The sequence below is a fragment of the Nesoenas mayeri genome (genome assembly GCF_963082525.1).
Source record: "Nesoenas mayeri genome assembly, chromosome: 8".
Lineage (NCBI taxonomy): Eukaryota > Metazoa > Chordata > Aves > Columbiformes > Columbidae > Nesoenas > Nesoenas mayeri.
Genome location: NC_137554.1, coordinates 29,227,873 through 29,252,593, shown reverse-complemented (window position 1 = coordinate 29,252,593; position 24,721 = coordinate 29,227,873). Strand labels below are relative to the sequence as shown.

At 44.0% G+C, this 24,721-nt stretch overlaps 1 protein-coding gene across 1 annotated transcript in view; it reads left to right on the top strand.

The window, feature by feature from the left end:
- RASAL2 (RAS protein activator like 2) overlaps positions 1-24,721 on the top strand; it is a gene marked incomplete at its 5' end in the record, with an annotated part of 174,163 nt that overhangs the window by 139,869 nt on the left and 9,573 nt on the right. Inside the window, 9 exons of the mRNA XM_080349135.1 lie at positions 8,673-8,826; positions 10,381-10,479; positions 11,198-11,752; positions 13,984-14,128; positions 16,517-16,661; positions 17,529-17,765; positions 18,457-18,658; positions 21,325-21,524; positions 22,467-23,328. Coding sequence (XP_080205261.1) covers positions 8,673-8,826; positions 10,381-10,479; positions 11,198-11,752; positions 13,984-14,128; positions 16,517-16,661; positions 17,529-17,765; positions 18,457-18,658; positions 21,325-21,524; positions 22,467-23,328 — 2,599 coding nt within the window. The remainder of the gene's footprint in view (positions 1-8,672; positions 8,827-10,380; positions 10,480-11,197; positions 11,753-13,983; positions 14,129-16,516; positions 16,662-17,528; positions 17,766-18,456; positions 18,659-21,324; positions 21,525-22,466; positions 23,329-24,721) is intronic.

Here is a 24,721-nt window from a genome sequence, read left to right as displayed (position 1 = left end):
CACAATAGCCCAGCAGGACAACTAGATTGAGTGAAAAATAGGTTGTCCTGTACTTAAGGCCACGGCAGGCTTCTGTGATTTTACATTGTTCAGTGCATTTTCTCTTCTCCTTTAGCTGAGTTAAATTCATTAGTTGTATCTGTCATGCTGTGCTGCTTCAATCAATGGCGCTATCTTCTCCATCTGAAAGGCAGCACCATAAAATCATGGAGATAGCGAGGCTTCGGATGTTAGAGGTTTCGTTAACTTCACGGGTTACAGAAAAGGGTGCTGCTTCCCAAATGTGACTAATGATGTGGGTGATGTTCTTCCTATAGTCACAGTAATGTTCGCCCAGTCTGATTTGAGTCAAGTTCTGTTATAAATCCCTATTCTCAGGGAGTTGCAATGTGGCTATAAAAAGCAACTCAGTGAGCATATGCATGTTAAATAATGCCACCATGAGATAAAGTACCTGTTATTTTTACCGTTCACTGTAACCAGCTTTGCTTGAGGTTCTGTCATGCCAAAGTCTCTGTGCTGTAAATAATGTATTTGCCTTTCCCTGACTTGGTACTCTTGCTGAATGTGGACCAATGATGCTTCCTTTTGCAGTGCAAAGGAAATGCTTATTCTGGGAAAGCCAACCAAAATAGCTGTAATTAATCCCTACGGCTTTGATTTAAGACATGATATTATGCACAGCAAAACTCTCTTCTCTTTAGAAACTGGATCCCTATCTACTCCTTGCCAGGGTGGGCATGAACCATCAACTAGACCCAAATGAAACATGGATCCATTGCATGCGGTGGTGGAATTAGGCATAGTTGGTTTGCTTTGTCGGTCCTCTTACGTCTCCTTCACATGGATTTAAAAAGGAGGATCCAGGAGGAAATGAACTGAGAAGTTCCATTGGCAAAGTCCACACAGAGGTTTAGGGGACAGAGCCCTGGAAAGCCAGTGATATGCAGGGTGTTAGACAGGGATGAGCCGGTGGTTGCTCTTTACTTTCCAGCCACTCACCCTCCTCCTTTGGCCATCTACATCTACCTTCTAGAAACTCATCCTGCATCTGTAGGGCAGGAGTTGAGACAGTGTTTTGGGGCTTTTGTGACTCGATGTGAGTATTTGCTACAAAGAGGACGAAGCATTTTTGGTACCACTCCATGTGATCCTCCTCCTTTTGGAGGTACACGTGCTGAAGTGAACAGAGGGCACATCTGGAGGCAAGGGAGGTCATCTGAGAGTAGCCAAGCTATGTGGAAATCAAGCTGAGACTAAGTTTATTTGGAGATAAATCTTTGCATAAATGAATATTGCCATACAAAAGCATAAGCCCTACCTCAGGGTCTGTTTCAAACCTTGTGCTGCAGGTGGGAGTCACAAATTGCTGATAAGTTCTTTTTGGAAAGAAAGCGTAACAGTGCTACTCAACCTTGTAGTCACCTTTTGTTTTATTTGTGGTCTGATCAGACTGCAGCAATTGAATATACCAACTTTGGAAGTTTATGGTTAGAACTATTACTTTCCTGATGGTATTTTATAAATAAAACCATAAAGGAAATTGAGTTCCACTGTAAAGTGAAAAATGCCAATAATTTCTCCATTCCCTCCCATATGTTTCAGTCTGTATTTAAGGGTGCCTGAAAAATGCAAATGGTGGGTACAACAGCAGGAAAAACAACTAGGAAACCATGTGGGAATGATGCACTGGAGATGAGGAACAGATTAGTATACTGGGAGGAGATGGGCTGGAGGAAAGTAGAGGCTAAAAAGATTGATTTGTGTTTAGAATTATGCTGTTCGGAATTTTTTCGAATGGGACAAATCAGCGACAACTGTTTCTGTCTGAGAGAATATAACACATAGCAGCTGACTCTGAATTTGTGAGAATTCGTGAGAATTGCCATTCTCTCACCTTCTGCTTTCCCTGCCTTCTGTATGAATCTCGATCTGTTGCAGTTAAAACGTCGCCGTCCTACCCCGGTGAGTCAGCCCTTTCCCATTTTAAGCAGGTGCTGCTGGGTGATGTCATGGTGCTCTACAGGTTTTCAGGGCCAGGCTGACTGATAGCATCTACCAATTCTTGCTCTGACAAATACAAGAGCCCTGCCTTCAAAGAAAGTATTATATAGCTTTATAAATTAAAACACTTCAAGGATTAGAAAGAAATAGAGGCTGCTATCATGTTGCTTTTGAGGTGTTAGGGTCTTGTTAAGAAACAGGAGATGTTTATAGATAAATGCCTATAAAATTGTGGAGTAAGGAAGATGAGTTAAGCCGGTGCACATCAAGATTTGGGATACTGTAACACTGCGTGCCGTGCTGGATGGTGACAGAGGATGGATGCTGGCTGTTGAGGGTTGATTTAAAATAGAATGGATTCAGGAATGCTGTAGGAAGGAGTGATGGAGATAAGTTGCAGATTTTTTCGTAAGCAGATTTTTTTGTTTCAGCGGAGAACAATTTGCCAGCCTACTTTTTGTGGCTTTTCACTTTGTTTTTCAGTGTGACTGGGTTAGTGCATGGGGAAAGGGGAAAGTTGTCGTACCACTCCAGAAACGAGCCCACCATGGGTCAGCATCCAGGTGTCCTGTAGAAATTCACAACCTCTCAGTCTGTAATTCACATCGCTTTTATTACTTCAGGTTCAGGTTGTTTACTGGGTGGTCCGTTGTACTTGAAAACTCATGTTTTGTCTTCACAAGGCACTAACGTGAGAAGAATTAGACTCTGCTCCGTTGTGGCCCATGCCAGATGTGAATGCAGCTCTTCAGATGTGCAGCCAGTGCGGCATCTCACCGAGTTTTCAACAGCTCTTGCCATGAGGCTCTCTGGCACCACATTACCGTATCATTTTTCACAGCTTTCCTAGCCTGTTTCCCACTGCATTCTTTGAGCTCTTCAACCCACACATTTGTCTCTAATATTTTCGCAGTGTCAGTAATACATAAAACATGCAAAAAAGCATGAGAAAAGACTTAAGGAAAATTATGTTCGAAAAGAAAGACCAAATTAATATTTTCAGTTTGCGGCCAGGAATTTGAGATTATTTCCAAGTGGACCAACTGTTCTCATCTCAGTTTTGTTTATGGTGAGGGAGTGAAGATGGTTGAGACTGGCTGCATATGGTCTCAGCGACTGCAATAAAGCTCTGCGGACAGCTGGGAGGGTTTTGCCCTGTTGGGATTTACTGCCACGTGGGAATCCTCCTGCTGTACTAAAAGTCATTTTATGGCATTATCAGATAGTCGTAGACGAGCGCGGGATCCGTCGTGTGGTTGCTCAGGATGGGCTCCAGCAGGTTGCAGGGAAGCGAGTAGCCATGGCGCTGGGGTTCATGGTGAAACGGTATCGCTGCTCAAACGACAGCTTTTTCTACTTTCGGTAAGTTGTTGCTCCTCCCATTCTTTGAGGCATGAAAATAGCACAGATCATATAAATAATAGAAGCGAATCTTGCTGTGTTTTTTGTATTTGTTCATTCTAATTTGATGCTGCTTTTCAAAAAAAGGTGGGTGACTTTTATCCCGATTTAGATGTAAGGATAAAAATCTGTGTTACACAATGCGTTATTAAGGCTTGACTCACTCAGAGCTCATATTCATTCAGCGTATCTGTTTCTATCTGCGTACTGGAGCATGGGGAAAGGAGAGGAGTGGTTTGTTTCCAGAGAGACAGCTCGCTCCTGGTTTCGTGAACGTATTTCTTTCAGCCAGGATTTTCAATTATCGTGCAGTTGTTTGTTTTTCAGTGAAAACTGAGCAAGATCTCAGTGTTAAGCCTGTTGTCACAAGCCCTCACCTTGGTGCTGGGCTGCTCTGTCCCACCTGCAAGCTCTTTATAGAAACAAACTTCTTCATGGCTGATGCTTTTCTGCAAACCCCAGGCTCCTCCACACAATGTTTGCCTATAAATCACTTAGCGGTGAAATGAAACTGAATTGGTTATGCATCCCTGGTCCAGCAAAACAAAATAATCTGAAATGTTAATAGCCGAGAACACAGTTACAGTAGAGTCAGGAAATTCGGTAGCCTGCTGCAAAATTCAGGAGGCTGTTTGGCTGCACCGTGCGAGGTGTCTGTTAGACAAGCTGGGATCTGTAGGCAGAGCAGGCAGGCAGGGAAGGGCTTTGCAAACCCGGGACTCAAACAATGAAGGTTTGGGCAGAGCTTTGCAAGAAAAGACCGGAATCTCAGTGAAAGGCTAATGCAGTATGCTCAAAAAAGCCAGTGTTTACTTGCAGCTGAGTAGAACTTGCATCTAAATAAGTTACACTAAGTTTCTGATTTAAAAAAAAAAATACTAATAACGAAACTGGTTAGACTTGTAGAATCGTTGACCAAGTAATAGGGTGTTCTGTTAATTGGCAGCTGGAAAATGAAGCAGGGTGTGGTGCCTACAGAATGAACACTTGCGCGGGGAAGCGTGATGCTGCAGCACTGGTGGGGCTCTCATCGTGTTGCAGATGATGCTGCAGACGTTGTGGTCCAGCTCAGCAAGGCAGTGCTGAGCACAAAGTTCACTGCGTTACAGTCCAAGCTCTCTCCTGTGACCTTGCGAGTGGCCAAGTATTGAATTCGACTTCCTGATCTCGGGGAGTGTCTCCAAACACATGGGTATTGTGCTGGAGTTATCTGAAGCATGTGGACATATAGTTTTGTGTCACATCAGTGGAGACATTGCTTTAGCCGGGTGCTTGGGCTGAACAAAACACTCTTTTCAGAATTCTTTGCCTCTGCACCAGTTTGGTAAAGGAAGCAGATTATGAGATTCTGTTCTGTGGTAGTTCATTTCTATACATATATTTTTAATCTTTTGGATTATTGATGTCCACAAGCTTGTTTTCCAAGCAATGTAGTGCTGTCCCTGGCAAGCTCAGTAATTGAAGGTCTTTTGTGCTTTGTAGGTTGGCTTTTAAATAGGTCAAAATCAGCAGGAGACCTTCATAACCAGAGCAATTAGGATTTTAACCCTTCATCCTACATGCCTTACAGACAGTAGAATATAACAGAAGGGGACTAATAGGCTGCTCCGTGCCATGGTCAGCCACTGAAAGCCAGAGGTTTCTAGTTCCCGGCTTACAACCGAGATCTTCTGTAGTGGAAAATTACTGAATTATGGTGTGCAAGGAGAGAGGGTCAGCTTGGGGCTGCACCAGGAGGATGGTGTTTTTGAAGAGATCTTTTTCCGTAGCAGCCACACACTGCTGCCAGGTCAGTGGTTTGGGGCATTGACTGGGCTCTGATTTAGAAAGAAGCTACGCAGCTCTGCAGACCGGTACTCCAAAGCATGTGAAAAGAGGTGAGAAGTTTCAAATGCTCCCTGACATGCTCCTGCTCCACCTGCTTTTCCCATTGGAAGGAAATAATGGAGAATACCTATGTAAGGATCCTTTGCTGCTGTTAGTAACTGTTTGATCTGAACTCCTGTCTCATTCCGTTGCGATCTTTTTGTTGTGCGCAGTAGCAGATAGAAGAAGCAGCAGGAAAAAAAAAGTTGATCGTCTGAAGTTAATTGTAATTTAGAACAGGATTTGTGTTGTTAATGGAGCTGTTTAACAGAAACAGATTTGTACAAACAACCCTTCCCCCACCTTTTGCACGTCCGATCTTCCTGTTTACAGTAATCTGCTTCTCTGGGATTACCTCTCTCCTAACCGAGACTCAGCAACAACCATTTTTACCAGTAGCTTCCTACCTGATACAGGAAGACGCTGTTGATCTTGCCCCTTTGCTGGCCATTGAGAAGGAAGTTAGTGGCATCCATGAAAAAGATAAGGCAGCAAGCAATTTACTTTCATCATTACTTCCAGCTTCAGAATATCAGATCAGGCTTTAAGCAGCAGGGAACTACTATTTCTGTATAATTATTGCCTATATTGACTGAGATGCTTCTGATTTAGGCACAAGCCAATAGAGCTCCATCAATAGATGGAATATATACCATGGTGCTTACAAATGCGTGTACTTGTGTTTGTAAATGCATGTGATTGCATCTAACCAACAGCGTTACGACATTGCTGTGGTGTTTATGGAAGATAAAGCGCCAATTCTAAGCCACTTAATCAGTTTATTGAGCTGTTTTAAATATGGTAACATCAAGGGATTGCTCAGATAGATATTCCTCTGCCCCAGGACCCTGAGTCAACAAAACTAACCATGCTTCAGCTCATCTGCAGCAAAACAAAATGCTCAAAGCTGACTAGTTAGAAGAGCAATGAAGCAGAATAGATGGTACTAAGAGATTTAACTTGCAAGGTGGGATGTGAATGTGTGGAGCACAGTTGCTGTGTGCACCTGCCTTTGCCCTCACCCTGTCCCCAGAGGCTGTTCAGGAGCATTCTTGGAAGCTGCCTCGCTCTCTCCTGCTGTGTTTAACTGTCCGGGTCTCATTAAACTCGTAGGAAAGGAAGAGGAAGGACTCCTTTATTTCAGGAAGGGTCATGTTTGCCACGTCTGCGAGCGGCCTCCCTGCGCCTGCTGCCCGCCCTGGCCCCCTGTAATCTCCTTACCACGGCCGCACCATGGCAACATGCACCTGGGAGCATCTTCGTGTCGCCCATGGGGCCGGTGGAAGCAGAGCTGACGAGGAGAGAGATTTCTGTACCGCTGCGGCTGTGACTTTTCTTCTTGCCCCAGCATATCTGCCTGGCATGGTATTCATCTGAAATTTGTAACCTAAAGCGTGAGGAAGATGTCCTCCTGGATTTTGTGCCTTTCTTCCTCTCCCGGCAGGATTTACTGTCTGAGATGTAGCCCAGAGAACGAAGTTTGAAAGGAAAGGCTGTGACATGTGGCACCGCTATGATTTGGGGATGTGCTGCTAAGTGGCTGTACAATTGTTTCATGTAGGTGTGTTTGATTTGTCTTACTCCAAGTGCAGCCTCCGCTTAACTGGGATTTGTAAAATCTCTCTTTCTTTCTCCTTCATTTGGTAATTACTTTTCTTTCCTCTCTTTTTCCCCTCTTCGTGACCGCTCTGTGCTTTTCTTCGCTGACACAGAGCTCAGGCGAGAGTTGGCCGCAGGCTCAGCCAGCTCCCCTGCATCATGCACCGAGTACTTTGTCAGGACTGGAATTGCTGCGAGTTTGGGATAGGGACAGAAGCCAAGTGACCTCAGCAGCGCTTTCTTGAAAGGAGAAATTAGAGAGGATTTTGCAGAGATGATATTAAAGTGGTGTATTGTGGTGTGTTTATTTTAGACTTGCCCTACCTTAACTGCAGCAAGTGTTCAATTATACATGGCTGAGGTTTTAGCTTTGCGTTGGTACAGCTGCTGCTGGAACCTGTTGTGACAAAGCATGCACAGCGCAGCCAACGCATTTCTACCCCTGCTGCTGCTTTGCATTTGAAATCAGTGTCTTTGTAATATCCCTCTGATGAAAGGTTTTTGCTGCCTGCTCTTAGCTCATTCAATATATTAAATGGGAACAAAGTTTTCCCTTACTGCTTAATAAATCTTATCGTACATGAATCTACTAGAATACCTTCAGCATTTCAGTTGGTACAAAGGAGCAGTCAGATGAACTCTGCTTGTTGCTTTACATGTATCCTTCATGATACCTGAGTTTTTGTTAAGCAGCCTTAGAAGTACTGAAGACGCCTTTTCCAAACGTGGTGGGTTCTTTATGTTTTCCTTTCTGTTTCCCTATAGGATTGCTCAAGGGTGGGGGGAATTTGATTTTACTAAGGTCACAAAATAAGAGGATTTTTTTTGTATAGGATATCTGAGGGAAGTATATAAAAACTGCTTATTTTTCAAAGTTAAGGAAGCTGTTAGAGGTAGCTGTGCCTTTCACTCCTTCATAAATACAGTTGTAAACATCTTCTCCTTGATGGTGGGAATTGAATAAAAGAGGAAATATTATGAGGACAAGCACAGGTGAGAAGGCATTGTTTCAGAACATTGCTTTTCTCTGTGTAATGTACCAACAACTGATGCCTTTCCGCTTTCACATCTGAACTGCCTTGATAAAAAGTACAGTGAATTTGGGAGATGCCACCTCTGCAAGAGCTCAGGGGTTTACAGGACAGTCAACTGAGAAAGAGAAGCATTATGTGTTAGTGAGGAGAAGTTAAAAGAGAATGGAGGTATCAAAAAAACCCGTGGAAACTGATAAAACTAGAAGAAGCATCTGAAGAAGAAAAAGCAAAATCTAAATATAGGTAACTGACTTGAGCATTGTGAAATGGGAAATAATTTGTGTATTTGACTTTAGTGTAAAGGCTTTGTATGTTAAGAAAAATCAAGTGTATTGTGAGGGGCTCATTTGCTCTAATGAGAGTAGCTATCATTCTGCATTGGTTTAGAGATTCAGAGATCGGTGTGCTTTTTACTGTTAATACACGTTAATTAAGTAATCTAGATAGTGTATCTATATATATATATATCCAAGCCTATGGGTTTTTTTTAAATTTCAGCACTTACGTTCAGAACATTTTCTTTTACTGTTCTTGCGCTGATTGCTCAGCACCTGCAATTCCTAGGTCAGTGGGAATGGACTTTCCTGGGCTTATGTAGGTGGATATTTCCTTAGGAGTCTGGGCTTACTGGCCTGCTTTTATTTTCATAACGTTTACAGGCTAATTGTAGAGGTTGCTCTGAATATACAGCGAGTTACAGCTTTCTCTGGGATCTTGCCAACTCTTTTGGTAATGGTGAGAAAAATGATGTTTCCTTCTCTGCTGCAGGTCACGTGGATTGCCCAAACTGAAAGAGTCCCGTTCCCATGAGTCTCTGCTGAGCCCGGGCAGCGCCGTGGAGGCCCTGGATCTCGGCTCGGAAGAAAAAGTCTTCGTCAAACCACTTCACAGCAGCATCCTTGGACAAGACTTCTGCTTTGAGGTAAAGAACGCTCTCCAAACGCATAACCGCTTATACGCTGTCGGTGGCTCCGAACCCTCACAGTAGCTGTTTGGTGACTTTGTAATTGGAGAACAGATCGGCAGCTGCTGCTATCCTGCGGTTTGGGTGGGAGCTGTCTAACCAGCATGCGATTTTGAAATCCTTGAGGCTAATGGCATCAATCACTCAACGGAGAGAAATATTTTTCAATTACCGTGTCTTCTAATTCAAAAGTCTCTTTAATTTGATAAATATCTAAGCATTTGTAGTTTGCATGCAAATGTATGGTTCGAACATACTATTGTTCATAATTGTGTTTCATCCTCTTCAAATTCACCTAAAATTAAATTTTAAAAATAGACCATAACTGAAAAATGTGATTTCTATTCAGAACACCCTTCCATTAACTCAGACCGTTTGCTGATTGCTAAAGGAGAAGCTTCAGTAACATGTTAGAGCGGGATGTGGAGCTCCTCTGGCTGTGTCAGCTCAGGCTGCAGCACAGCCCCACGCGGCTCTTCGCTTTGCTTCCAGAACAGGCTGTTTGTGCACACACAGTCCTTCCCTCGCAGGACCGGCAGCACGTTCGTGTGTGCTGCTGGGATGTGTCTAAGGCCATCGGCGTCTGTCGCAGCAGGGGCGGGTGGCAGTCTGTCTTCAGCAGGATTAGTCAGATGTGTCTGAACTTCTGGAACAAAGATCTGTTTACAACCTGGAAAACTGCTCTGGCAGAAAACCAGCGTATCAGGCCCTTCTCCCTCGGGATGTCGCCAGGAACTGTTGTGTTTGCTTCAGTCTCGTTCTTCTGGTTGGAAGCACTTTCCAGCTTGCTTAGGTTTGGGGAGCTGAGAGAAAAAAACGGCAATAACTTAGCTCTGAGGCTGTTGTCTCAAGCCACTTTTTAATTGTGTGCACAAATGGACGGAAAGAGTAAATGAAGCTTGTCAGGCCACGTAACGCTGAAAGAAATCAAGGTGGTTCCCTCCCTCGTGGAAGCAGAGCTGTGTATGGCATCGGGTGTCAGGGCTGGATCAGAGCACAACTCCTTCGCTTGGTTTTAGCCTGTCGCTGTATATACAGACCCTTGGAAATATTTTGTATTTCCTGAAGACACCATTTCCAGTGTGTTTTGCCTTATAGTAATACTTTGTTAATTCTACCTTTCTTTACACTGTCAGTAACCAAATCATCCGCCTATTGGACTTAACAGGAAAAACTGCAAGAATTTAATAGCTGTGGATCAATTAACAAGTGGGGTTTTTTTAAAAAAATAGATTAACTGGTTGATTAAAGCCTTATTTCAAAGTCTTTAAGACGAGGCTCTGGTGCTCCTCAAATGTTTCTTTAGTTTTAGATTAATTCGAACTGATTTTTTTTTCCTCTACATTTTGTGAGCCTTTTAACCTCTCTGCCTTCTAGGCTTCATATTGGTCTTCTTCCTTTCTCATATTTGCTCCGTTGCTCAAGCATTGCTTATCTTTTTCCTTGCTTTTTGCAGCCTCCTGCATGTCTCCTGGGTTTGCCCAAACTCAACCTGTTGTTTTTCTGTTCCAGGTAACCTACTCCAGTGGCAGTAAATGCTTCAGTTGTTCTTCTGCAGCAGAGAGGGACAAGTGGATGGAAAACCTACGCAGAACAGTGCAGCCGAATAAGGTAACAAACTGTGGAAATAAGATTACTGGGGCAATGAAGGTGGTATGGTTGGGTTTTAGGCAAGTGTACCAGGGCTTCCCAACAGACACACACTCAATTAATTTAGTCTGGGGAGAAGTGCGCTCATCGGTGTATCAAAAGGTGCTGTGTACTATTGTAGTAAGTGCAAGTTAAACCTTTAATGAATAATTACATGTCACATCCTTCCTGATCCCTGCCCCCACGCCTGCTTATGAGGTTTCAGACTGATACCATGCACCTCAGAAGGATGGGATGTGGCTTCACAGGTTTCATGTTTTACTGTGGGGACATAGTTAGGATAAGTCACCTCCATAGCTGGCATACCACCTTCAAGGGACGGGCTATCCAGGGCTCTTGGAGTTATTCACAAGAGTAAACAATGCAGCGTGCCCTGCCAGTCTGGCAGCTTTTGAGTGACTCCTGTGCAGAGTGTTTGTTCTCGAAACCATTTCAAATGTAGCTTTTTGAGAAGAAAAATGCTCTAGTCCCCACCTTTGACATACAAAAGACAACCTTTTGCCTCTACTTTAGAAAATGCCCGATTTTCTAGAGATTCTGATTCTGAAGATCAGAGCATCTGGTTCTGAACTCTGATTCTGTCCCTGCCTTGCACACCGAAGGTAGCCCTTTGCTGCTGCTTTAGAAGACAACATTTTTAGGGATTGTCAATCAAAGCTGAACTCTCTCTTCTGCACAGGACAACTGCCGTCGAGCTGAAAATGTGCTCCGTCTCTGGATCATTGAAGCAAAGGACCTGGCCCCCAAGAAGAAATACTTCTGTGAGCTATGCCTCGATGACACCCTCTTTGCCCGCACCACCAGCAAAACAAAAGCAGATAACATCTTCTGGGGAGAGCACTTTGAGTTCTACGGTCTCCCACCTCTTCACAGCATCACAGTTCACATCTACAAGGATGTGGAGAAGAAGAAGAAAAAGGACAAGAACAATTATGTAGGTCTGGTCAACATTCCCATGGCCAGCGTGACCGGTCGCCAGTTTGTGGAAAAATGGTACCCAGTCAGCACACCTACACCCAACAAAGGGAAATCAGGGGGACCTTCCATCCGGATAAAGTCCCGTTATCAGACCATCACCATCTTGCCCATGGAACAATACAAAGAATTTGCAGAGTTTGTTACCAGCAACTACACTATGCTGTGCTCTGTGCTGGAACCGGTGATCAGCGTCAGGAATAAGGAGGAGATGGCTTGTGCTTTGGTGCACATTCTTCAGAGCACTGGCAGAGCGAAGGTAAGAACAGGTGGCTTCTGTGAGTGCGACTCCTGCTCGCTGCTCGTAAGTGGTACCTTTTCAGCTAGAAAATAGGAAGCTAGAGAATAAGCAACAGTAGAAGGTGCCTGATGGGGTAAAGGGTCTCAAAAGTATTTGGAAACACTTAGGCAAATGCATCTACCAGGAATGTGTGTAGATAGAAACAATACCTACAGTGATTAAGAGTTGATACAATGACTAAAGATGCTGTGTACAAAGTATAAGCAGGAGAACTGTATAACTTCATGTTATTCTGAAAAGTTAGGGCCTGCACTTGAGTGTTCAGGAACCTTTTTTGTATTTCTAAAATCATAAGACAGAATAAGAGATAAGTAAGCAAGAGATTAGTAAACTGGAGAATTACTTCCATAAATAAGTTCGATACAAAAAAGGAGCAGGTTGCCATTGTTGATTCAGTGCTAAGTCAGCTAATCAATGCTAACATTGATTTGGTCAGCGTTTGAAGAGACATTTGGAGAATCTATACTTGGTTAATGGTGATCCCAGCTGCCCCAAGGATGTCATCAGGACTTCTGGGTGTGCACTGAGTGTTCTCTGTGAGGTAGCAATTGAAGCAAGCCTTGGTTTCTTTGTATAGATTGTGGGAAAATACCTTGTAGGTCTTGGGAAATTCAGAGAAGCATTAAAAGCATTGATTTATCGGGATGCTGCCTGCCAAGTGGGCGTGTGAGCTGTACCAAGGTGTAGCCGACTTCTTCCAGTAATGCCAGCCAGAGCAAGTTAAACACGAGTTAGAGGGTTGGAGCTGTGGAGGAGTGGACATAAGGGACAGCCTAATTTAACTGCTCCAAAAAGGTGCCTTTTATGTTTGCATAACCATCTGCCACTCTCTGCTGTTCTCCACTTAGCATACGTCTCAGAAATGCTGGTGCATTGTGACTGGGGGGTAGGAACTCGGTTGTTACTGAGTTGTTTGTCTGATCAAGAGAAGCTGGTAGCTGGTGTATCTCCTGTAGCTTTGTGTTGAAATCCTGCTGGAAAGCTGGCTCTGGATTCCTGCTGTGTCAGCTGCAACAGGTGGATAAATTAGTGTTATAACTCTGGCTTCCTAGTGCCTGAATGTTTGAACCTCTGTTTACTGAAGTGCTGAGCAGCTTAGGCTGCCATAACCTAAAGCTGCTCTTAAGGCAGTTTGTTTCCAGTTTGCACCAGCTGAAAATAATTCTCTCAGATTTTGCTGAAAAGAAACAGCAAGAGTGGATTGAAAACCAAGAGTACTAAATGTGGGTTTTGCCTATATTTATCATATATAATTTGTTCTGCCTATGTTAGCAATGCGTTATGTAGTTAACGGGGTTATGAAATCTTCCTACAGCGCTCTCTGAACTGTTTGGAGCGTGTTGCTGTTCACCACAGAACCACCAAGTCACAGTTATCACTCAGCCTTAATTGAGGGTGATGTTTTGGCTTTGGGGGTTCTCTTTTGGAAACAGGTGTGTTTTGTTTTAACAAAAAAAAAAAAAGACAGAGAAATATGCTTCCTGTCCTGGAGAGCTTTACAGTGGCTGAAGTTGAGTCTTGAAAAATACAGAGTACTTCATGTGAAATACTGAGTGTCCTTGACTTGCATAAATTTATTTCTTCAAGAAATAAGTTACTGTAGAATTAGAGCCTATATCAAGAGGTTATTCACTGTATCAAGACTTGCTGATAGTTCCTGGCTGGGCATTTGAACACTATTCAAGTTAAGCCGTATAGATCCACAGCAAGTAGGTTAACTTATTTCCCAAATCCTGAACCACTTTTGGTTTGTGAATTGAATTGATGTAGGCCATTCTTCTTATTTAAATTTCACCAAGCCATAAGAACTTGTGCCTAACTTCCATCTTCAATTTTTAAATCCTAGGTTTTGTGTGATATTCAGTACTAAATATAATATCACCATTTATTTCAGCAGACAAAGCCACTGATAAACAAACTGGTGAGGGTTTCTGTTCAGGTTTTAAACTGAAACACAAATTTGGATGTAAACATTTTCTTTTAGAGACTTTTGCTTCTTCCTTTATAGTTTGTGATCTATAACATTTATAAATATAATAAACCCAAGAGGAGCCCTAGCTACTTCCTTGGCAATTATTTCAGTAATTCTCTGCCTCCTATTGTTATCCTTCCTTCTTGGCTTCTGCTCTTAGCCTGGCGTGACTGAGGCCGGTTAAAATAACCTCTTGCCATTTGACCTTTTTCTCCAGGACTTCTTGACGGATTTAGTGATGTCTGAGGTAGATCGTTGTGGGGAACATGATGTCTTGATCTTCAGGGAGAACACGCTTGCTACCAAAGCTATTGAGGAATACCTAAAGTTGGTAGGGCAGAAGTATCTTCACGATGCACTAGGTAAGAAAGCGTCTGTCACCTGTTTGTATTGCAAGGCGCAAATCACCGCATTATGTTTTTCTGGGTAACCTTTTGTGTCTCCAGTTGTGATGAAGAGGTATAATACTGCCACTGATTTGTGGACAATACTGTTCCATCTGATATATGAACAGTCTTAGAAAAGGGATTTTGACACATAGTTTAACAGCGGAAACTGAGACTTGATACCTTGTACTGTGGTGTCAGGAGTGAATGTGGTATCACGTGCAATACAATTAGGTGGAGATTTCAGAAGGGGTTATGAATGTGAAGTATGTATTTCGCTAATCTCCTTTTATTCTAAAGAAGCTCCTGCACTTGCTTTAGGCTAAAGTCTACCACCTAGGGGGTTAGATCTACAAAGGAGTATCTGGTTGACAGTAGCTTGCAATAAAGAGGACGAGAACCGTGCATGCTCTCTTCCAAAGAAACTCACAGCCTCGCTACAGTTGGCTTTTAGCAACTCCACACAACCTTTGTTATCCACGATTGCACAATGAGCCTCCCATCCCCCTGGTTGTTGTTTCTTGGACGAAGAAAACTTTGGAAATTGATACAAGAGAAATAAGATCAGGCCAAAGCCAAGTCCCACACCACATTCTTTCACCAACAAAGAATATAAAAGCTTGCTTTCCCAGCTGTCTCGCTTGTCCTCAGCAATCCCAGACGCTGGCAAGATAGTGGGCTAAATTAGTGCTCCAAGGGTCAGTATAGTCAGGTCCGTGATTATATGCATTTTGGCCATTTCTTAAGTGTAATGAGCTTGTTCTGGTACGCTTATTCTCACGGGTGGAACCACTGAGCATAAGTCACAGTCCTGGGCTCTCGCCTGGTGTGGAGAAATGAGCAGTGTATTACTTTGTGTGGTGTTTTTCAGCAGACTGAACCATCAGCTGTGGGACCATCAGCTTGTTTGACCACAAGCCCCTTAATGTGCAATAATTACATTAAAATATTTTTAAATTAATGACTTCTAATACATCATTTAGAGCTGAGCGATAAGAGTGTAAATCATAGACATGAGAGATGGAAAATCCCCCTAAGGTCGTCCCGCTTGTCTGTAGCTCAGGGCAAGGTTGCTCACGCCAATATACCCATCTAATTCTTTGTCATTTTGCTCAGATGCCATGTTCTTTGAAAGGATTAACAACATTATGCTTGGTGTTAGCTATTTAATACGTCTGTAAGAGCATCTTAATATAGGATTAAGGCAGGGTCTTATGGACCACAACAAGTAAGTTTTTAAGGAAAAAACATTGTCCAGTAAACAACAGTTAAGACAGAACTGGCTCAACAGAAGTGATACCGAGAGTTTTGCAAATAAGTGATCTAGATGCCCTCAGCAGAAATTTGTTGGACCCCAACAAAAAAACCAGAAGTGCTTAAGAAAATTCGCCACCTGCTTTGCTTGCAAGAACACTGCTGACTCGAGCTCTGGGGGTGGGGAATGGGAGGTGGTTAGGGGTTTTAATGAAAACAAAGACAAAATAAATCAAAACCCTTTTGCACAAACAAGCCTTCTGGCATTAGCTGGGAGCCAGCAAGATCATCTGAGGAGATGAACTTAAAAGACACTGAGTTGTTAAATGAATGAATAAAGTGTTTTTCCTAGTGAACAACAACAGTTTAAAAATCTCTTGGTGTGCTAGCATATATAGGAGAACTAGCAAGTAGTTCGTTCTCATATGTCAAACAAAGGAAACTTCATCAAGTTTTGTATGTGTCCATTTTCTCTTGTGATGCCACAAGAGAAGGACGACAGAAATGCAAAGGATTTTGAAAGATGCAGGCTATAAAAATGTTGTAAGGCGTTGATAAAACAGGTTGAGAAAATTAGCAATCTCTAGCTTGCACTTGGGTATTACTCTTATTCAAGAGCAAGGTGACACTTTTTGAAATTAAAAAAAAATGGTAACTTTAGAAATAATAAAAATAAATAACATTGTCAAGTGCATTTCCTGGGGAAATTACGAAGACAAATAGCACAGCTTCATTCCTAAGACTGTGGATAATTTTATAGTTGATAATACAGTTTGAATACCAAGTCAGATCCTATTCTTTAGGCTGTAAGTGAAGTGTCTGCAGGGTTTATAAGCAAAGCCGTCCTCTTCCTGCACCTCTGTTTGGGGGCAGCGAGGGCACAGGAGGCCGAAGCATCAGAGCACCAGCCGACTGATCTGGTGTGGCAAGTGCTCTGCTCTGACAGGGCTGGGAGGAGTCGTGTCCCCAACATCTGGTGTCTGGAGCCTGGATTGCAGCCACAGTGAGCAGAAGAGGCCAAGGAAAGACAGACATAAGCAGGATTTAAAGGTGTGTCAAGGAGGCTTTTTGTGTAACCACCCCGTTTGTCACCCTCTTCCCTTTGTCCAGGGGAGTTTATCAAGGCTTTGTATGAGTCGGATGAAAACTGTGAAGTGGATCCCAGCAAATGTTCATCCAGTGAATTAACAGATCATCAGAGCAACCTGAAAATGTGTTGCGAGCTGGCCTTCTGCAAGATTATTAACTCTTACTGGTGAGGCATCTTCCCTCTCCCTCATTAGGTCATTTGCTTAAAGGGTGCCCATTCCTCCTCTGAAGATGAGAAAACAGCAGTTGTACAGGGAAATAACATAGACCCATCTGTCTTCTGAGGCTGCCTTCATTTCCTTTCCTCGCTGTCTTCCTGCATCTGACACCATATTGCAGGTGGAACCTGTGCCCAAAATTAGGGTTTCCAGTCCCCCACACCATACCTGGCAGGAGCCTCTGCTGAAATGCTCTGCCAAGGGAACACATACTGAGCTGGGACTGAATAAGGAGGGATTACAGTGAGAAGATAACAGCTTAGATTGAACTTGGAATAAAAAGCTGAAAGTTTTGACGTGTATAGAAAACTTTTAGACCCTTTAGATTTATAGAATTGAACAGGAAATCACAGGGAGGAAACGTTGGCGGGGATTTCTATTAATCTCTGCTCCTGAGTAACAGTGAAATAAGAAGGGCCTTTCTGCTTCAGGATGAAGCACATGTGAAATATTGAGAGATCTTAAGAAGCAAAATAAAAATTTCAGTTTGTTTTTAATATCCTAACACCCTGTTTGCTCCAGGGTAGCAATGGCTAAGTAGTTCTTAGCTTGCGAATCAGCGTGTCTGAAAATGGCTTCACTTAGCATATATGGACAAGAGATGCTTTAAAGACTACTTAAGTATCACCAGATTAAATGGGGATCTAAGAATAGATGCCTAATGACATTTCCCAGCCTAGAGAGAGAAAAAGGGGGAGAAAAAAATAGCCGATGATGTTTTCTCCCAGATAATTATTTCACGTGATTAGTCATTGGTTCAACTTGTTGCATCTCATTGCCCATACGATTTTATTTCCTGGTTGTTTGTTTTTCAGCGTGTTCCCTCGTGAGCTGAAGGAGGTGTTTGCATCTTGGAAGCAGCAGTGCCTGAGCAGGGGCAAGCAGGACATCAGCGAACGCCTGATCAGTGCCTCCCTCTTCCTCCGCTTCCTCTGCCCCGCCATCATGTCCCCCAGCCTCTTCAGCCTCATGCAGGAGTATCCTGACGACCGGACATCTCGCACGCTCACGCTTATTGCTAAAGTCATTCAGAATCTCGCCAATTTTGCGAAGTAGGTGGTGACGATAAAACTGAAACTGGTGCCTCCAGGGCTGCAAGTCACTGCAGGGCACTGCGGAGTAAGGAGAGCCCTGCTTGGCAGTCATGTTTGCAGACAGCTAATTATTTGTCACACTGACATCAGCTTTGGAAAAGGAGGAAATTTCTCACTTAAACGTGAAACACCATTCCCCCTGAGACACCTCAGTGTCTCCTTTTCACGTGCAGATTTGGGCTGTGTTGAACTGGGTAGAGGTGACAGTATAAAACCAAGAAGAGCAATGCATTAGTATGTCAGTGTGTATGCTGTTTCAAAAGAAAAAAAGCCTGTTCCCACCACGGGTCATGATTTTCCTCCTTTCTTCCTCCCGAACTCCCAGCTGAATGACACAAAGGGCATGGCATGTCTCTGACGGGGCAGGAACGCAGAGAAGGGGAGAAGAGGAAGGGTTGCCCGTGGGATGGAGGCGGAAAGATGTGCTGACCCCTTGATCATAGTGCAAACAGTGAATTACTAGTATTTCTGTAAGTCTAAGAAAGCAGTGAATCTCTTAAATTGTCCCTTTTTTTTTCCCCCTCCTGGACCAAATCTTCAGAAAGGCAGGTGTAAAGTGAAGTATTTAAGTAATTGTCTGTGAGCACCTGTACTCTGTGTTTTGTGTGGAGGTTATTGACTAGCTTTCCCCTACTCCCCTTTCTTGCAGGTTTGGGAATAAAGAAGAATATATGGCCTTCATGAATGACTTTTTGGAACATGAGTGGGGAGGAATGAAGCGTTTTCTCCTGGAGATCTCTAACCCAGATACCATCTCAAACATGCCTGGATTTGAGGGCTACATCGACCTGGGCAGAGAGCTCTCAGTTTTGCATTCGCTCTTATGGGAGGTTGTGTCCCAACTTGATAAGGTAAAACAGGCTGGAGACCCAGGAGGGCGAATCCAGCAATTGTATCGTGGCAACGGTAAACACTAGGAAACATCAAGGGAGCAGCTGAAGCCTGCTTTGGGGAGAACTTATTCAACAGCTTTTGAGAGGAATGTTTAATAGTGGTATTTCACAATTGTTCTTTCTGTAATTTCAGATCAGGGCCTACAGCAGGGCATGTGAAGTGGTTGGGCTGCAGCAGAAATGCAAACACTTTGCAGAGCCTTAAGTGAGGATGGATGTTAAACGGTAGAGAGGGCAGCGCTTAAAAGCAGGCCTGGAATTCCCCGAGCAGCCAGTCCTTTCTCATAAGTGAGCTGGAATATAAGAGAGGGTGTTTGGACAGAAAATGAAAATGTTGCCGTGCCCTTTTTGATGCTAATGGAGGTGCTTTGCCGCACCCCAGGCCCTACTCTGTCCCACTCTCATGTGTTGGCCAGGCAGAACTGTTCTCATTCAAGACCTGATCCAAAGCCTGCTGAGATGTTCTCACTTCTCTAGTCTTTAGATTCATGTTTAGTATACAAGAGGGTGCCATATACAAACCTGGTTCCACTCTGTTTTAATCTCTAACAAAAGCAAGATACTTTTTGCCGTCTAGTGTGCTGGGCTCACATGCGTTGTCCAGATTCTGTTCTACTGATTGCAACAGATATTGCCAACAATAAGCATCGCTTCCATTTACCTAGGGAAGGAAAAAAAGGGAGTAGTTTGCTCTTCATTAGGTATGTGGCTTTGCAGGATCCAAAATCATTAAAACTTTGATAGCAAAGGTAGTTGATAAGACCCAGAAAAGCTGAGCTGTGAGTCATTATTTTTTTTGCAAGTGTTTGGAACTGTTCCATATTTCAACTTTTAGGGGTGCATTATTTTGTCCATATTCCATTCATATTACTCTTTCCTTTGAAACTGGAGAGGTGAGGTGAATTGCAATGCGCTGTTAATATTTTTATTGCATTAGGGTTTGCCAAGATAGTTATTTGTTGGATATCTATTTTCTCACAGTATGTTATTTAAAACAGAAAACAAAAAACTGAGCTTGTCACATCCAAGTAAATTGAAATGTCCTTGACTCAAAAAAGCAATATATATAAATCTTAGTTAATCTTAGTTTGATAACAATTTATGATCCTGTTTTTCCGTTTCCCTCATACTTGCACACAGTGTACATTCAGAATGTCACAGGCAGCAAAGTCAGCTATAAAGACAGTTCAGTAGGCTCAGGAAAGGAGGCAAAGTGAGCACTCAATAGTCCACATCCTCCATTTCTACAAATCAGGGTAAACCCACCAGTGCAGGGAACAAGAAGCTGGTCAGGCTCCAGTCTCTAGAACTGCAAATGGATCTTTGGACTTGGTATTAGTTACTGTCAGTGGCTTTCTGGGTTGTAAATGTCTTGGGCAGAGAGGAAGGGGAGTAGCCAGACCTGGATAATCTGTCAGAGCAGATCTGCTTTGCCCTTTCTGTAGGTTAGACGTATGGATCTATTCTAACAGGCCCTTGGGAGCTGGTATAGTGCTTTGCTAAAATGAGAATTAAGGGGTAAAGTTACATTGCAATAGTGCTTTACTGTAGGCAATGACTGGGAAAGGATGAGAAAAGTCACCTCAGAGATTTTAATAGACACAGAAGTGCCACACGAAAAGCGTCTGTAAAGAGACCTTTCTCTGGAGCCAAGCTGACCGAATACCTGCTTACAGGAAAATAAGGATATCTTTGAAAAGAGCACTGTCTTTGTAGTGGAGTTTTACTTTCTTAAAAGCCTCCAGCACTTTCACCTTCTTGCTGTGGTCCCAGGAGCCTGAAGATGCCCTGTACATGATATAACCAGCAGTGACCCAAAGAGGGGAGAAGGATGAGGAGCCTGAACCAGCAGCCTTCCTTGCTGGAAGGTCAGCTGCTCTTCTCCTAGGCCTGGCCAACACGTAACTGAACAGGAAGCTACACATTTAATCCCAGGCTGAGGTGATAATGTTGGGATGAGGATGACTGATGTTTTCACACAGTTATTTGTCACGTTTAAGTAGGGAAGAGTGCCTTAACTTTTGATAACAGAATGCTACAGGAGATGGCATCAGTGTAGGATGCCAGAAGCAAAAGGTTTATGAAACAAAAACCTTCCCTTTCCCTGTCTCCCTCAACCCTTGCAATTCTCTCATGATCCCCCTGAATGCCGCATCCCCTTGTCTGTTGGCATGCATCTCCTTTACCACATGACACCCTCTGCCTGGAAAGTTCCCCCCACTAGCTGAATCTGTAGTCTTTGAATGCCCTTTCATGAGTAGATACCATAGTTTTCACATTGTCCTCACCCACTCTGATCTTAGTTTGCTTTGCATGATAGTTTTGCATTGGAATGGCAATAATTTTGTTTTATTGAGCATGATTTTTATTTTTGGGGGTCAATCCTAATTTCTTTTCTATTTCCTTTTCTTTCCTCAATGTCTGCTGCACCCCGTTTCGTCTCCTCCATCCATCTCGTCGCCGTGGTTACGCTGCTCCGTAACACTGCATTACGGTCCTGGCACACCCGCACACAACCACCCACCCTCCTTCCTTCCACCTCCACCCCTCCGCCTCTGTGCATCGTTATCAAAACCAAACAAAAACAAAACTGGCGGATGTCGCGGTGCTTGTTGTCCAATTAGGGTGAAAATTCCTTCCTACAGGCGACCGTGGCAAAACTGGGACCTCTTCCTCGTATTCTTGCCGATATCACCAAATCAATGACCAACCCTACGCCGATACAGCAGCAGCTGAGGCGTTTCACGGAGCACAGCTCTAGTCCAAACGTCAGTGGCAGTCTCTCCTCAGGGCTTCAGAAGATATTTGAGGACCCCACTGATGGGTACGTAAGAGCCAGAAGATGTGGGATAAGGGGATTGTTAAGCCTGTTAAGAGTTGAGCACCTCACTGCCTGAACTGCCTGCCCTGACCAGCCTTAGGAGTTGGGGATACACAGGCCCAGTAAGAGGGTGCACGAGGTGGCACTGGAGACCTGAAGCTTTTGACTTACTCAGGACTCAAACGCGTCTCTGGGAGTCAATGACTTCAGCTGCTAAAAACCAGTTTTGCAATTTACTGCCAGTCTGAGTGTCCGGATGCACAGTCAGCCGTAATGTTTCCTTCTGGCCATCAGGCTGCTTATTTACTGCTAATGAAAAAACTGGGCTGTAGGTGGAACTTGCTACCAATGGAACAGTAAAAATAGTCCCTCCTCTGTTTAGTGCAACATTTATCACGCTGTAATAGCTGTTAATCTGATGCAAAAAGCTGTAGCATGGCAGAACTGCCAAAGAGCTTGGATACTGTGGTCTCAGGGTAGTTTTTGTGCTGTCAGATATGAGGGACAGTTTATGAAGTGGAAGTGTCTGCCCCCTGAGCTCACATCTAGATCTACAGGAGCCTTCACGTGACTCCTGTGGAACCTTCAGGACCACCGCCAATCCGTACTGCTGACCAAGGGTTAAGTGGGATCTGAACTGCTCTGAAGTCTTGCTGGAGACAGAAGTGTCTAAAGGGGGAGGATTTGGTGGAAATTATTTGCATTTCACCTGTGAAAAAAAATAAAGATGAAGCACTTCTTGAATCAAATGTAATTCTTAAAGATAAGTTGTAATTAAAGAAGAGTGTGTTCTGACTTGAACAGGAAGAGCTCATAAAAGGAAATCTGGTTCCTTGAAGCTTTCATTTGGGAGGGAGGTTAAGTGAGGTAGAAAGACTTCTCGGGGACAGATCTCTCAGGGTCTTGGCTGCTTAAAAATTAACCAAATTACTTTTCACTCCACAGTGACTTGCATAAGCTGAAGTCTCCAACCCAGGAAAACGTAGATGGATATTTTAGGGGCAAGACTTTACTGCTGGTTCAGCAGGCATCCACCCAGAGCATGACTTACTCAGATAAGGACGAAAGGGAAAGCATCTTGCCCAATGGACGTAGCATCTCTCTCATGGACCTCCAAGATCCCCACACGCCTCACAGTGACCATGCTTCCATGATGCACGATGTGCCTTTGCGCTTGGCTGGCAGCCAGCTCTCTATCACGCAAGTGGCAAACATCAAACAGCTGTGGGAAACTCAGAGCACACCCCAAAGTGCTCCCCAGGTGAGAAGGCCGCTGCACCCCGCTTTGAATCAACAGGGCAGCCTCCAGCCCCTGTCATTCCAGAACCCAGTTTACCATCTCAACAACCCAACCCCGCCAATGCCGAAGGCCTCCGTGGACTCCAGCTTGGAGAACCTGAGCACCGCCAGCTCCCGGAGCCGAAGCAACAGCGAAGACTTCAAACTGAGCGGGCCCAGCAACAGCAGCATGGAGGATTTCACCAAACGCAGCACGCAGAGCGAGGACTTCTCCCGACGTCACACGGTCCCCGACAAGCACGTCCCCATTGCACTGCCCCGCCAGAACAGCAGCAGCCAAGCACAGATCCGCAAAATGGACCAGGGCGGGCTGGGCGCCAGGGCCAAAGCGCCGCAGTCGCTGCCGCACAGCGCGTCCCTGCGGAGCACGGGCAGCATGTCGGGAGTGTCGGGGGCCGTGGTGACCGAGCCCCTGCAGAACGGGAGCCGGTCCCGGCAGCAATCCTCGTCCTCCAGAGAGAGCCCTGTCCCAAAGGTGAGGGCGATCCAGAGGCAACAAACGCAGCAGGTAAGGAAAGCCTTTCTCCCAGAGCTTTCTGCCTTCATGTTTGGCTGATTGCTGCACTGACCTTCCAATCTCTTTGACCTTTGAGTTGCATCAAGAGCACTTAAGCAAGTAGCCAGTAGCAAACATAAGGAATTGTCGTGTTTGTTACCCTTACAAGCTCACCAAGCCTAGCTTATCTATGATTTTTTAATGCTTTTCTACTGATTTTTTTTTAAATGCTTTTCCTAAGGTAGCAGCAAGCCTGCTGAAAGAAAGCAAGCTTGAAAATTTCCCCAAGTGAAAAAAAAAAACAGAAGCAGCTTTGCTCCAAATCTGGCCACCTGAGAATGTATTTGCCCTGTGGTGCTAATTTAAAAGCTACCTTGAAAACAGAGGAAAAAAAACAAAGATAAAATATCATAGGATAAACTGCTGCCAAAATAATAAGTACAGTTGTCCTAAGTGTGGAGAAATCTATATTTCACCATGATGCAACTATCTATTGCTGGTCCCCAAATAAATAGTGCTTTTCCATTAATCACCCCGAACTATGAATAATGCAAACACTTTCTGGAAAGGAACGCTTATTTGTACCCACTCCTAATGCACTTTATCAGTTGTTCTTAGGCGACTCTAAATCAAGAATTTGCTGTCAAAAAGCCAACATTCCTTTACCTTAAAAAAACGTCCTGTTGTGATTTGCTGTGTATGAGAATACTTCCCTAAATTAGTTAAATGTTAAAGAGATAAGTATTTAAATGTTTGGCACTACAGCAAAGGTAGAAAATGTGTCAATCTGCAGGTCAGAGGGAAGCTGGTGGGTTTTAGAAATGTCATTTAGTGCATACAGACTGATCAGCTTGGCAGGGTGAAGCTCTTGAAGGCAATACCTGAGCTATTCCTTGGGGTTCAGTGTTTTCTTCTCTGCTCACTGTGAGGGTAAACATGGTCATGTTTGATTTACCTTACCTAGTGCAGAAGGAAATTTAAGCTCCCGCTTTCCACAAGACCTTCTGGAGAGGATTCTGCTCTGCACACAGGCACAAGTGAGGACTTGCCCTCCGGAATATCGCAGCCCCCTATGTTGAGGCTGCCCCAGGCTGCTGGTGATGCTACACCTGCAAGGAGCAGGAGGTTATGGTCCTCCTGGTGGCAGAAGCACTGGTGAAGCCATGGTCATGGCACCAGAAGGCTTTTGGCTTGTCAGGTAAAGCTGGCAGGAGAATTTAGTTGCCAGCGTGAGGTCCTGCTCTGCCAAGGCTTTTACTGGTATCCCTATTGATGCCAAACTTGCCAAAATCCTGAATGTTCCACACAAAAGGAGGAAAATCTGGATGATGCCTGGGAACCCAGGAGTCATCAGGGCTTCAAAACTACTTTGATACCTCAAGTTCATTAAAATACAAGGACGTCA